This window comes from Eumetopias jubatus, unplaced genomic scaffold, assembly GCF_037043125.1.
Source record: "Eumetopias jubatus isolate StellerSeaLion01/CBP00866 unplaced genomic scaffold, mEumJub1_p1.0 scaffold_7, whole genome shotgun sequence".
In the NCBI taxonomy this organism is placed as follows: Eukaryota; Metazoa; Chordata; class Mammalia; order Carnivora; family Otariidae; genus Eumetopias; species Eumetopias jubatus.
This window is the reverse complement of record NW_028274813.1, coordinates 100,889,330-100,902,246: the sequence shown is the minus strand read 5'-3', so window position 1 is coordinate 100,902,246 and position 12,917 is coordinate 100,889,330. Positions and strand designations below refer to the sequence as shown.

The following is a 12,917-nucleotide window of genomic DNA, read 5'->3' as shown; positions in this document are numbered from 1 at the left end:
TTTAAAATTTTATTTATACCTATGAGCTCATACTATTTTAAGAATATTAACCTTTTGCGTTTCATAATTGTTTATGTTCTTCTCTGCCATTTGCTTTTAATATATTTATGGTGTAATATCATAAAGCACTTCCAAAGTTTGAGTTTTCTTTTTTTACATTTTTCTTTTTTATTTATTTTATTATTTTATTATTTTTTTTAAGATTCTTATTTATTTATTTGACAGAGAGAGAGACAGTGAGGGAGGGAACACAGCAGGGAGAGTGGGAGAGGGAGAAGCAGGCTTCCCGCCGAGCAGGAAGCCTGATGCAGGGCTCAATCCCAGGACCCTGGGATCATGACCTGAGCTGAAGGCAGACGCTTAATGACTGAGCCACCCAGGTGCCCCTTTTTACATTTTTAAATCTATCTTATACTTGGTGTGAGGTGAATGTCAGGAAGTAACAAGCACTATGAAGAAACATGAAATAGGTTAAAAGGGATAAAAAGCGACAGTAACTTCTTTCTGTAATGGCAAATCAAGTAATATGGACCTTTGCCATTACTGATTACAACTAAAAAAGCTGGACAAAATATAAAAATTTCTTTCTTAGAATCATCAAAGGGCTAACAAGATAGTGAGGAATTACAGGGCTGAGATACTAGAGAAGACCAGAATCCAGAGAGGTAAGTCTTTCACTCAGAGTCATTTTTGCCCTGAATGGTATTTGCCATTTCTGAAGGGGCAGCAAAAAATGAACTATGCTTTTAGCAGCATCATAAGACTAGGGGGATAAAAGTCAAAGTTTGGTTTTCTACCAAGGGCTTGAACCCTACAGGGCTGCACCCCAGGAAGTAAGGGTAAACTGGAAATAAATCCACTTTCTCAGAGATTGTAGCCTGAGTTTTCAGGCCTTGAACTTGGATTGAGATGCTTTTGGATTTCTAGTGTCTCTAGACACCTAGTAAGAACCAATGAAAATAATTCTTAGAGGAACATAATGTCATTTTGAGCCTTAAATTATTTCTACAGTTAACTTTTTAAATAAAGCATCCAAAAAGCAAAGGATAACTGAACTAGATACTGTGAGCAAGAATCATCAGAAACAATGACCGAAGAAATTGACTCACAGAAACAGATCCTGCAATTATCAGTCACAAACTGTTAGCCAACTCTGTTTAATTACACAGCATTCAAGAAAGTTAAAGCCATGCTTGAAAATTTCAATGAGGAACTAGAAACTTTAAAAGAGATAGTAGATTTGAAAAAGAACTAAAGAAAAAATTTTAAACTGAAAAATATAGCAAGTTAAGGATTTTGTAAATGGGGTTATTAGCACCTTAGATAAAGCTGAAAAGAGAATTGATAAACTGGAAGATGAGTCTGAAAAGACTATCCATAATGAAACACAGACAACAAAAAGATAGAAAATAGGGAGAACAGGGCAAGAGATATAGAGGATATAGTGAGAACATCTAACATAGGTGTAGTTTTATCCAGAAGAATAGTGTAAAAGAGATAATCAGTCCAAAGCAATAGTTGGAAATAAAAAACTCTTAAAAGGCACCAGAAGCCAGGCACCCGGGTGGCACAGTCAGTTAAGCGTCCAGCTCTTGGTTTCAGCTCAGGTAGTGATCTTAGGGTCATGAGATTGAGCCCTGCATTGGGCTCTGCACTCAGCTTGGAGTCAGCTTGAGACTCTCTCTTCCCCTCTCCCTCTGCCCCTCCCTGCTTTCTCTCTCTCAAATAAATAAATAAGTAAATCTTAAAAAAAAAAAAAAAAATCCACCAGAAAAACAAAAGGCACATTACCATTATAGGACTGAGAGTTAGACTGGCAAGTAATTTGTCAACAGCAACAATGGAACCTAGAAGACACTGAAACAATGTATTGTGCTAAAATGACCGCATACTAAAATTCTTTAACCAGTGAAATATCCTTACATGAAAAATGAAAGATATTTTCAGATAAAAACTGGGTTTGCTACCAGAAGACTGCCTTTATTGGATGTTCTTCAGGCACAAGGAAAATAATCCCGGACAGAAGGAGCATGGTACAGATGCAAGAAGGAATAAAGAAAAACAAGTGAAAAATAATGTGGATAGGCTCTAATTTGTAAATGAGTCCAGGGGAACTCAGGAAATTAAGAGAGTTCTGAGATGACCTGAGCCCTCAAAACCCTAGAAACTAATCAACCAAAGCCCTTTCAAAACAAAAGTATTCACCCAGACAAGTAGTAGAGTTCATATTGAGCAAAACAAGGACATTAAAGGTAAAGAAAAGAGAAGTTTTCATATAACTGAGGTAGAGGGGACTAGAGAAAGCAGATTTCAGAATATACTTAAGATTTTATACACATACACACACAAATTTATATGCATACCTACCTACCTACCTACCTACATACATAAATACATACCTTGTGGTAACAGTGGCAGCATGAACTTAGAGCCATGAAGTTCAGAAAGCTGTCTTGGCATGACCTTACACAGGATTGTCCTCCCGTAGGAGCAGGAGAACCCATCTAATTTGAAGACGAGAAACAGAAGAGGATTGTTGATGGAAGCTCTTACAAAAGTATTAGAGGAAAAAAAAGACAACTGCTATAACATTTCCATAGTCAAGTGAAGAAAGATACACCCACAAAACATGAAATGGGTTCATCTTTGCTCTAGAAATCTCAATTCTAGAAATGTAGTTCAGAAGTACACTAGGGAGGGGGTGCCTTACTGGCTCTAATGGTAGAACATGTGACTCTTGGTCTTGGGGTTGTAACTTCGAACTGTGCTTTGGGTGTAGAGATTACTTAAAAATAAAATCTTACCGGGCTGCCTGGGCAGCTCAGTCGGTTAATTGTCTGTCTTCGGCTCAGGTCATGACCCCAGAGTCCTGGGATTGAGTTCCTAGTTGGGCTCCTTGCTCAAAGGGGAGCCTGCTTCTCCCTCTGCCTGCCGCTCCCCCTGCTTATGCACGCTTTCTCTCTCTCCGACAAATGAATAAATTCTTTAAAAAAAAACAAACAGAAAAAAAGTACACTAGGAAAAAAGCAAAATGCATGTGCAAAGTATTCATGGCAGCACTGTTAGTAGTAGCCAAAGACTAGAAACAAACCACGTGTCCCTTAATAGGGTATTGATTAAATAACCTGTACATCCTCAGTAGCGTACCATGCAGGTATTAAAAGGAATGAGGAAGGTATAGATAGGCAGCTGTGGAGTGATACCTAGATATACTGTTAAGTGAAAAAGGTAAGGAAGGTGCTCAGTTCGGCAGCACATATACTAAAATTGGAACCCTGCGCAAGGATGACACGCAAATTCATGAAACGTTCCATATTTTTGTAAATCATAATACAAAAGACAAGGAAGAAGACATTTTTTGTAATATGCTACTTTTTATGAAGGGGGAAGTACAAATATATACTACACACATACCCTTATTTGCTTATGTATGCTTATATTAAAAAGAATAAAAACCCTACATAATAAAGAATAAACCTAAAACTAATGAAAATGTTTAACCATGGGGGAAGGAAGAAACAAAGTAGAGGAAGCAGAGATGTCAACTAGATTTCTCTAAATGTATTTTGTTTTACAGTTTTGACTTTTGAGTCATATAAATGTTTTACATGTCTATAAAACAAATTTTTGAAATGTTATAAAAGCCAGCCTAAGCTGAAATGAAACACATTAATCCACTGTATATCAAGTTAGTGGTTTAACCACTCAGTGAATTATTTTAAATGATTAGAGACTTACTAATTTGACTATACATCCCTAAAGATTTATATCCTAAGTACAAAAAGAACTGCCAAAAAATCTTAAACTGCCTTTAGCAACTATATTGTTAGAAATGATATTACTTTTGTTATTTTCAACACATTAGATAATATAACACAAACAAGTAATTATGTGTATAGTAGGAACCAAGAATTTCAGAGATAGAAGAGAGATAAATGCCAATCAAGAAGTTAAGTAAAAGCTCGGGTGCCTGGGTGGCTCATTCAGTTAAGCATCTGCTTTCGACTCAGGTCATGATCCCAGGGTCCTGGGATTGAGTCCCACATCGGGCTCCTTGCTCAGCAGGGAGCCTGCTTCTTCTTCTGTCCCTCGCCCCTGCTCATGCACTCTCTCTCTCTCTCTGACAGATAAATAAAATCTTTAAAGAAGTTAAGTATAAAAGCCCTATAGTAATAACGGAATAGTATCAAAAAGATGCCGGAGCCAATTGGAGGGTTTCCTATTGACCAGAGATGTGTCATTTAGACATGACAAAGAATGACTGCAATGGATTAAAACATATGAAATATGTTAAAACCCCTGAACTCATAATGATACTTAAAAAAAAGTACTAGTCACCTTTGGAGGGTGCTAGTACATAAAGTCATTCTAAAAACTGTTTATAAAAAGAAAAAATACCAGATATTTGTCTTGCCTTTCTAGTACAAACTATATTTTAGGGTAATGATAGAATATGACTGTCACCATTTTGCAGCTCCTAATGAAATAGTGACTCTAAGCAGTAACCATCAGTGTTGGCTATTAAAATCATTAGATCAGTGAGGAATTTCATAATGGATAGATTAAGTTGAGGACATTTGAGGAACCAACAGATCAATTGTAATATCACAAGAAGAAAGATAACCAGACATCATTAGCCTCCTGGTTGAAGTAGAAAGTACACAGTACCACCATATTCAGATTAAAAAACAACAAAAAAACTGTACCTGAAATCTAATAAAGGTACTAGATTGTTTTAATAGGAAATTTAGGGAATAGAAGAATGTGTTAAATGACATCAGACGGATACAGAATAAGTAACTTGTTTTTTCCTACAAATATCTGGTGATATGGGAGTTGACAGAATATGGGGGCAAGGCATTTGACAAATTAAAGCAAATTGAGAGATATGTCAACCAAATGTGGGGATCTTGATTAGGTCCTGATTCCAATAAACAATTGTAAAAAGACAATTATCAGACTTGGAAATTTTAACATTGATTAGATATGTTATGACATTAAGGAATTATTAATTTTTATTCATATAACTAATAATATGTTTTAGAGAAGAATCCTTTTACAGCTTCATACTTAAGTATTTACAGATGAATGATATTTAAAATTTTATCTGTTCAAGATGAGACCATTGTTTTTTAATTCATTAATTTTTGATTTTATAATTATTAAATTTGTTCATTTCATTATTATAATTATATTAGTATTTTCTTATTTCTTGAAAAGACTTGTGAATGATATTTCTGATCTTTAATGTCTAGTGTTCTATTTTCTGTTGCTTTTTAACTATTCTGCAATTATTTTTAATTTCTTCTTTTATCCAACAATTTGGAGGGTTTTTTAAGGTTCAAGTGCTTGGATTTATTGTTGTTGTTTATATTTTTTCTTAAGATTACTAATTTTATTTCCTTCTAAACAGAGAGTAAGATCTTAGCAGATTCTGCTTTGTGCTATATTGATGTTTTCTTTATATGTTAATTTATAGTCCATCTTTGGAAATACCCCTTGGATTCTTGGGAGGGAAAAGGTATATCTTTGCAGTCTATATATATGTTTTCAGTCATTCATATATATTGGTTTCATTTAATAGTATATGTACTTCCTATATCCCTATTTTATTCAGAGACAGTGTACTGTTGACCAAGTACAATTGTGTTTCTGTCAAATTTTCCTTTTATTTCTCAATTTTGACTACATATTTTAAAGTTATTTGGCATGTCACAATTTATTATCCATTCATGGATTTCATCTTTTTTCAGTATAGGATTCCTTTGATGCTTTTTGCATTGAATTCTGTTTTGTCTAACACTTAATATTGCTCTCTCTTATTTCCATTTCTTGATGTTATGTCCCATTGTTTTGTTTTTAACCTTTCTGTGTAAGAATGCCTCGTGTAAACAGCATATGGTTAACTTTTATTTATTTATTTTTTACTAAATCTGGTGGTCAACTTTGTAAGAGTTACCATTTACTGAGAAGTTTTTTACTATGTGCCAAGGACTATGCCAAGAAACTTTCTATATACAAGTTCTCATTTAATCCTTAGAACAAATCCAAGAAGATGACCCTATTATCACTATTTAGAGATGAAGAAATTGAGGTTCAGAGAGGTTGAATAACTTACATAGATTGTTCTTTCTTACTCTGTGATTGCTGTTAGAATATTCCTCCCTCAGATCCTAAACTGTACGGCTGGTGGGTGTGTATAGTTTGTAACCAGATTTTTATAGTATTTATCCAAATTCCTTTGCTAGATTGGGGAGAGATCTATTGCTGCTTGGGGAGAGGACAGTTTATTCTTGAATAAATTAAAGCTGTCTATAGTTCTTCCATTACCAGAACAGTACATGAAAAACTACAACCTCAATGGCTTCATGTCCCAGAATACAATAAAATCATTTCCTGTCCATATTACTAAGAGTTGTTTTCTCTGAGTAGGTGTAGAAAATCACTGTTGATGTTAGGGATACATCAGAGGCTACATTAGAGAGCAGCTTCTTCACAGTGGCAAAGAGGCTTTCCTCCTGGTCAGCTAAATACAGGTGTCTCTGCGAGAGTGTAATGGAGTGGGTATCAGTGAAAATCTACTGCCTTCCTCTTTGGCCCCACATTTGTTCTTTGTGGTTCTATTTTTTTGATTAGTGGAAATTCCTTTTGGGATATGTGGGTTCACAAGTGTTCCCTATTTCCTGTGCTGTTACAACTTGGCAAATTTGTCTTGTGTTTCATCAGCATTTCAATGGGAAGGCTGGGGGGGAGGGGGATGGGGTAACTGGGTGACGGACATTAAGGAGGGCACGTGATGTAATGAGCACCAGGTGTTATATACAACTGATGAATCACTGAATTCTACCTTGAAACTAATAGTATACTGTATGTCAATTAACTGAATTTAAATTTAAAAAAATAATTTGAAAACAAAAAAAATCAGTGATCCATTAAACTCTTGAATGCAAAAAAAAAAACATTTCAATGGGAAGATAAGGTTGAATAAATTAGTTGCTAGTAGTTTATCATTATCTTAAGCAAGAACCTTCCAAAGCCATTAGACATTTCTTTCTTCTTTTAAAGAGCATGAACTATCTTTGTGAGGGGTAGGGGCATTAAGAGATAGGTGACGGGTGTCCTGGAATACCTGCTAATAGTTTACCAATATATTTTCTTAAGATGTCTTATGAAGTTAATGAGTGCCGAAAAATTGAGACCCTTGAAAATTTGGACCTGGATTTTGATGGTGACGTCACAGAACTTGAAACTTTTGGAGTAAACACCACCAAACCATCAAAGTCACCGAGTCCAGCAAGCACTTCCACAGTATCCAACACAACAGATACTCCCACAGCTCCCAGCACAGCAGCCACATCTGTGATACCAACCGCACCAGACATTTCTGCTCATTCTAGAAGTTTATCTCAAATTCTGATGGAACAGTTGCAGAAGGAGAAACAGCTGGTGACTGGTATGGATGGTGGCCCTGAAGAGTGCAAAAATAAAGATGATCAGGGATTTGTACCATGTGATGAAAAGGCATCAAATTCTGACAAGTTTTTGATGCAGGATAATGACTTGAAAACATCTGATTCCTTACAGTTAGAAAATTCTACAGAAGTTGAAACCTCTCATAAAAATGATTCGGCTACTGATATGGTATATGCCCCTGAAAAACTAAATGTTCTGGAGAACTCAGACAATTCAAAGGAAAAGACTGTTACCTCAGAAGCAGTAAGAAGTGAAGATGTAATTCTTTGCAATAGTGATACAGATGAAGACTGTTTAATCATTGATACAGAGTGTCAAAATAATAGTAATGGAAAGACAACTGATATGAATTCTAATTTAAGTTCTAAACCAGCAAGCCCCAATTCTTCTTCAGCACAGGCTTCTGTAGGAAACCAGACTAATGCTACTTGTAGTCCTGAAGAGTCATGTGTTTTAAAAAAACCTATCAAACGAGTATATAAAAAATTTGATCCAGTTGGAGAAATTTTAAAAATGCAGGATGAACTCCTAAAGCCAATTTCCAGAAAAATACCTGAATTGCCCTTAATGAATTTGGAAAATTCTAAACAACCTCCTGCTTCTGAGCAATCCTCTGCTCCTTCAGATGCCTCTAGTTGGCCAAAATCTGTATGGCCTTCTGCGTTTCAGAAGCCAAAAGGACGTAAGTAAATATTTATAAGGACCTTTATATTAACTATTTTGCCTCTTCCTTATCCTTAGGTTTTTCTCCTTTATTCCCTCACTTTCTCTTTGTTGTGACCTGTCTTATAATATTTACATGCTCATTGATACTTCATTTTTCAATGTACTGATCAGTGTATCAGCTTCCAAATTCTTTTAAATATGTACACAAAGTTGTATGGATTTTTGTAACCTATGTTTATCCAGCATGTACAGTGGCTACTGTAACTACAGGTAATATGGCTCACTGAACTGATGAAGGGGAAGTGATCAAAAATAATCATAAACCTTTATGAGTCCAAAATTTACTAATTCATGGTGTTGGACTGTAGTTTTAGACTTTTTCACTTTCTGAGATAGATATAAAGCTGTACCCCAGCTCTGCCTAGATTAGAAAAAACATCACTTTTTTAAAACTTTTTTTCTTCTTCATATGTTGTCTCGTAAATTTAAACTTTGTCTAGAATTAGTGAAGGTGGTAGTTAAAGGTTTAACCTTAGCTCTTGGCGGCAGTTCCGGTAAAAGTAAACAGAAATGGTAATAGTTAGATGTTCAACTCAGAGAAAATAGAAAAAGTTGATAGAAACATAAAAATAGATAACTGAATTTTTTTCTTGAATTATGATGGATAAAGTGCTAATGTATTTTAAAATAATAATGAGAAATAAAATTATTTTTAAAGGATTGCCGTATGAACTACAGGACTATGTTGAAGATACATCAGAATATGTAGCTCCTCAGGAAGGAAATTTTGTTTACAAGTTATTTAGCCTACAAGACCTATTGTTACTTGTGCGATGCAGTGTCCAGAGGATAGAGACGAGACCACGTTCTAAAAAACGGAAGAAAATCAGAAGAGTAAGTTGTTACTTGGGGAGTTAGGATGTGGTAGTATAAGTAGATAATCAGCAGATATTTAACATGCCATTGTTATGAAGTTTAATTTTAAATTGTTGACCACTATTGGAATTTTTCCAGGTTGAGCTGGGGCTTTTTGGTTTTTGTGGTTTTTTTTAGTAAAATACTGAAAACATTTTTAATAAAGGGAAGTAGAAAGTGTGTTATATAAAATTCTTGAATGCTGGTAACATTCTTACATGGAATTTATAAACTTAATGAAAAATGGCACCATCATAGATTTGACCTGGACTGGCACATATATTCCTGCTTTCTGTAAATTTGGAATTTCACTGTGACATATTAGCCCCTTTTTCTCTTACGTTGGGGATCTTCTTGACTCATTTTAGAAGTCCCAAGTTTTCAAAGGTGGGCTTTCACATGCATTTGAAGTCTTCCCAGAATTGTTAGAAGACCAAATGTTTTCCTTTCTTTTTCCCCTGTTGTTTTTTGGGGTGGATTGATATAAAAAATATTTTTCAGTTAAGAAGTTCTTGCTACAGTTTGAGTAATTGGTTCTTTATACCAGTTTTCCATATTTGATGTTTGAAGTTCTCATTCAGATTAGTTTGATTTTTGTGTGTGACCACTGAACTCTGGTAAATAAAGAGGAGCCTCTATATTATAATTGATTATACTGATGTCTTTCTTTTCCTTTTTACTTAAGAGAATTTTTTCTGTGGTGTACATTTGTCATTGTGTGTGTGTGTTTATATTTATATTTTTATATTATTATTATTTTTTTAATTTTGGTGTCTCTATCTCTTGCTTTCTAACTTACTACCCGTAAGAATCCTCAATGACTACTTTAGAATAATGTTAGTATGTTTGGGGCTAGGAATCATGTGCTCGAAAGTAGTGGTGTTCCAGCATTAACCCTTGTGGATCAAGTCCCTGACTACTGCTTTGTCATGTTAAGGAATAACTTGGAAAAGAAAGAAAAGAAGGAAGGAAGGAAAGGAGGCAGGGCGGGCTGCCCAGCCTTCCACAGTGGCTAGTAGCAGGGTCTATCATGAAAAAAACTCTAAAGCTAACCCATCAGGATCTAGGATCTTTGTTCACCAGAATCCAGTGGACCTAGAGGATCTTTTGCTTGATGATGTCATTATCCTTTGTCAAATAGAAAGAAGATTGTAAATACATTTTTAAATTCTTAGTTCTCATAATTTGGTTTTTATCTGTGGTTCAAACTTTAAATTTTAGAAACCAAATGGTTTTGAATTAAATGTATGGGGTAGTGTTTTTTACAAGGAATAATAAAATACCAAAGATTTTGTATTAATCTGCTCCGAAATAAATGCTAATATTGTCTGAATTAAAAGATTTTACTTTATTTGCTAATTTTTCCCATCTCATTTATATTTAATGATGATCAATTTAATGGCCATTGCATGAACATCTTGAATATATGTAGTGTCAGTGCTATGTATTATATATTCAGTGTTTTATTTCTTTAATTTTTACTTGCTACATCTCTGATTTATTTGGGGGCTAACCTCATTTCTTTCACTTTCTACCTTTTGAACCCATACCACTTTGTATTGATCTGCAGCTCACAGCAGTTAGAAACTATTGATGGCCAGTATCTCTTAAAGAATAGCTTAGGGAAATAACCAGATACTGAATTAATTCTTGAAACAGACAACCTGTTAAGGACATTGTCATTCAGTTCACTAAAATGCAATTTGTAAATGTTGAGATGAAACCTTATAGGAGAGAATTCACTCTTCATCAAAATATATCAAAATAGTTGAACCCCAAAGAATATCTAAATAGGAGCCTTGTGTTTTTCATTATGTCCAACTCAGAGTAAAATTTTAAAATTTTCAGTGGTTATCATATTGTACCTTTTATTATATGTAATTGTTTAGTACACTTGGTTTAAATCCCTTAGTAGAATGCATTTCCTTTGGAATTATGTCCTATTTATCTGTTTCTCCCAAATGTTTTACATCCTAGAAGCAAAATAAACAGGTAATAAGTAAATGAGAGGAACTGGTATTATTAAGGAAGGGAACTTTAGGATAATTTAAGTATTAGTTTGAGAAATTTTAAAGTAGCTCTATTTAAACTCTAGGTAAACAAGCATTCTCTTAATATTTACTACTTAAAAACCAACTTGTTTAGATAAAGCTTTAAAATACTTAGAAGTCTCTTCACTATACTATGATACTAGCTATGAAATATCTATCTAGGGTTGTATGGAAAAGTTTAAAAGGTTTATGTGAAAATTTGGAAGACAGAACCAAGAAAAGTTTTCAGTTAGGGAGAATAAGAGTTACCATTCAAGGGAGAAAGGAATAGTAAACTCAATTTTTATAGTTTGAAACTTTGAATTTAAAATTTCACTTTAATTTTTGAATACTACCATAAAATATTCAGACTTTTCTTTCCCGTGGCTTCCTGGAGGTGGCAGTAGAATACATACAGAAATTAAAAGCAGATTCAGGACTTAGTTTCATAGATATAAGGCAGTATTATCAAGGAAGATCTACTTATGATCCAAAAAGGATATCTTCTTTATCAATTATTCAACTCTGCTATAAACTGGCTCTGTCCCTGAGCAAATTTCTTAACCCTTTTGACCTCCATTTCTTTATCTCTAACTTATAGTTGTTAAATGCAGATTACCAGTTGCTGAAGAATTATTATATAATAAAATGCCTTTACCAGTAAAATTATCTTAATCACAATTTAATTTTTTTTAATTGAGAAGACACCGTTAGAGGTCTCATACTCAAGGTTTGGCCCCTGGAACAACAGCTTATCAAATATGCAAAACCTACTGTATAGAATTGTTGAATTATTGTATTGTACTCTTGAAACTAATATAAAGGGGTGCCTGGGTGGCTCAGTTGTTAAGCATCTGCCTTCAGCTCAGGTCCTGATCCCAGGGTCCTGGGATCGAGCCCCGCATCGGGCTTCCTGCTCCGCAGGAAGCCTGCTTCTCCCTCTCCCACGCCCCCTGCTTGTGTTCCTTCTCTCGCTGTCCCTCTCTGTCAAATAAATAAATAAAATCTTAAAAAAAAGAAGAAACTGAAATTAAAAAAAACATATAAAACTGTATGTTAATTATACTTCAATTTAAAAAAAAAGCAAAACCTTGTTCTTCACCTCAGATTCTGCATTTTAACAAAGTTACTCACCAGGTTATTCATATGCACATTGAAATTGAAGAAATACTGCTTTAAAAGAGTTGTACACCATTCACAGGTAACCATATGAACCAAGTTTATGGTTAACAGAAGTTTTACTGGATTTGGATTGTTCTTATCACCATCATTGTTCCAAGCCCACTAAATTTGCCACTTGGTGAAAATCAGGAATTCAGAAACATTTATGAAATATTTTCAAGTATATGAATAGTGGCAACTTCATATAATTTCAGAAGTACAAACTAGCTATATCACTTTGAATAAATTTTTTAAATCATGTATTTCTCCTTCTGCAGCTGGAAATGAAGAGACTACTATTAAGAGTAGAATATTCTTTGACAGAAATGAGATAACATGAGCACAGTGAACATGACTAACATTATTTCACAAGCATGTACTTCCTTGCATATCCTCCTTTACACTAGTGATGGCCACAGTTACTTTACTTAATCTATTTAGTGTCCTGACCAATAAACTCTGATTGGCTACTTTACTAGTGTTTGGAGCAAAGCCTTTGTATTAATCAAGATAAAGACACTCACAGTTGTTAGTGTAAATATTAATGCTTATACCTTCATTCTTAGAATGAAAAAAAGCTGCTCAGAGTATTTGAGCCTGATACCATGTGTCTCATGCTTTAAAAGTGCTAAAAATTCTTACCTTTTTTTATCCTCTGCAAATTACTAATAT

The 12,917-nt window shown here is 34.4% G+C and overlaps 1 protein-coding gene and 1 pseudogene across 4 annotated transcripts in view; both read left to right on the top strand.

Moving 5' to 3' along the window:
- Window positions 1-12,917, top strand: part of ICE2 (interactor of little elongation complex ELL subunit 2) — a 64,525-nt gene that overhangs the window by 26,330 nt on the left and 25,278 nt on the right. For all 4 annotated transcript variants that reach the window (XM_028100386.2, XM_028100388.2, XM_028100387.1 and 1 more), the window contains 2 exons: window positions 7,162-8,155; window positions 8,858-9,033. In XM_028100386.2, coding sequence (XP_027956187.1) covers window positions 7,162-8,155; window positions 8,858-9,033 — 1,170 coding nt within the window. The remainder of the gene's footprint in view (window positions 1-7,161; window positions 8,156-8,857; window positions 9,034-12,917) is intronic.
- LOC114206607 (U6 spliceosomal RNA) lies at window positions 3,238-3,320 on the top strand (annotated as a pseudogene).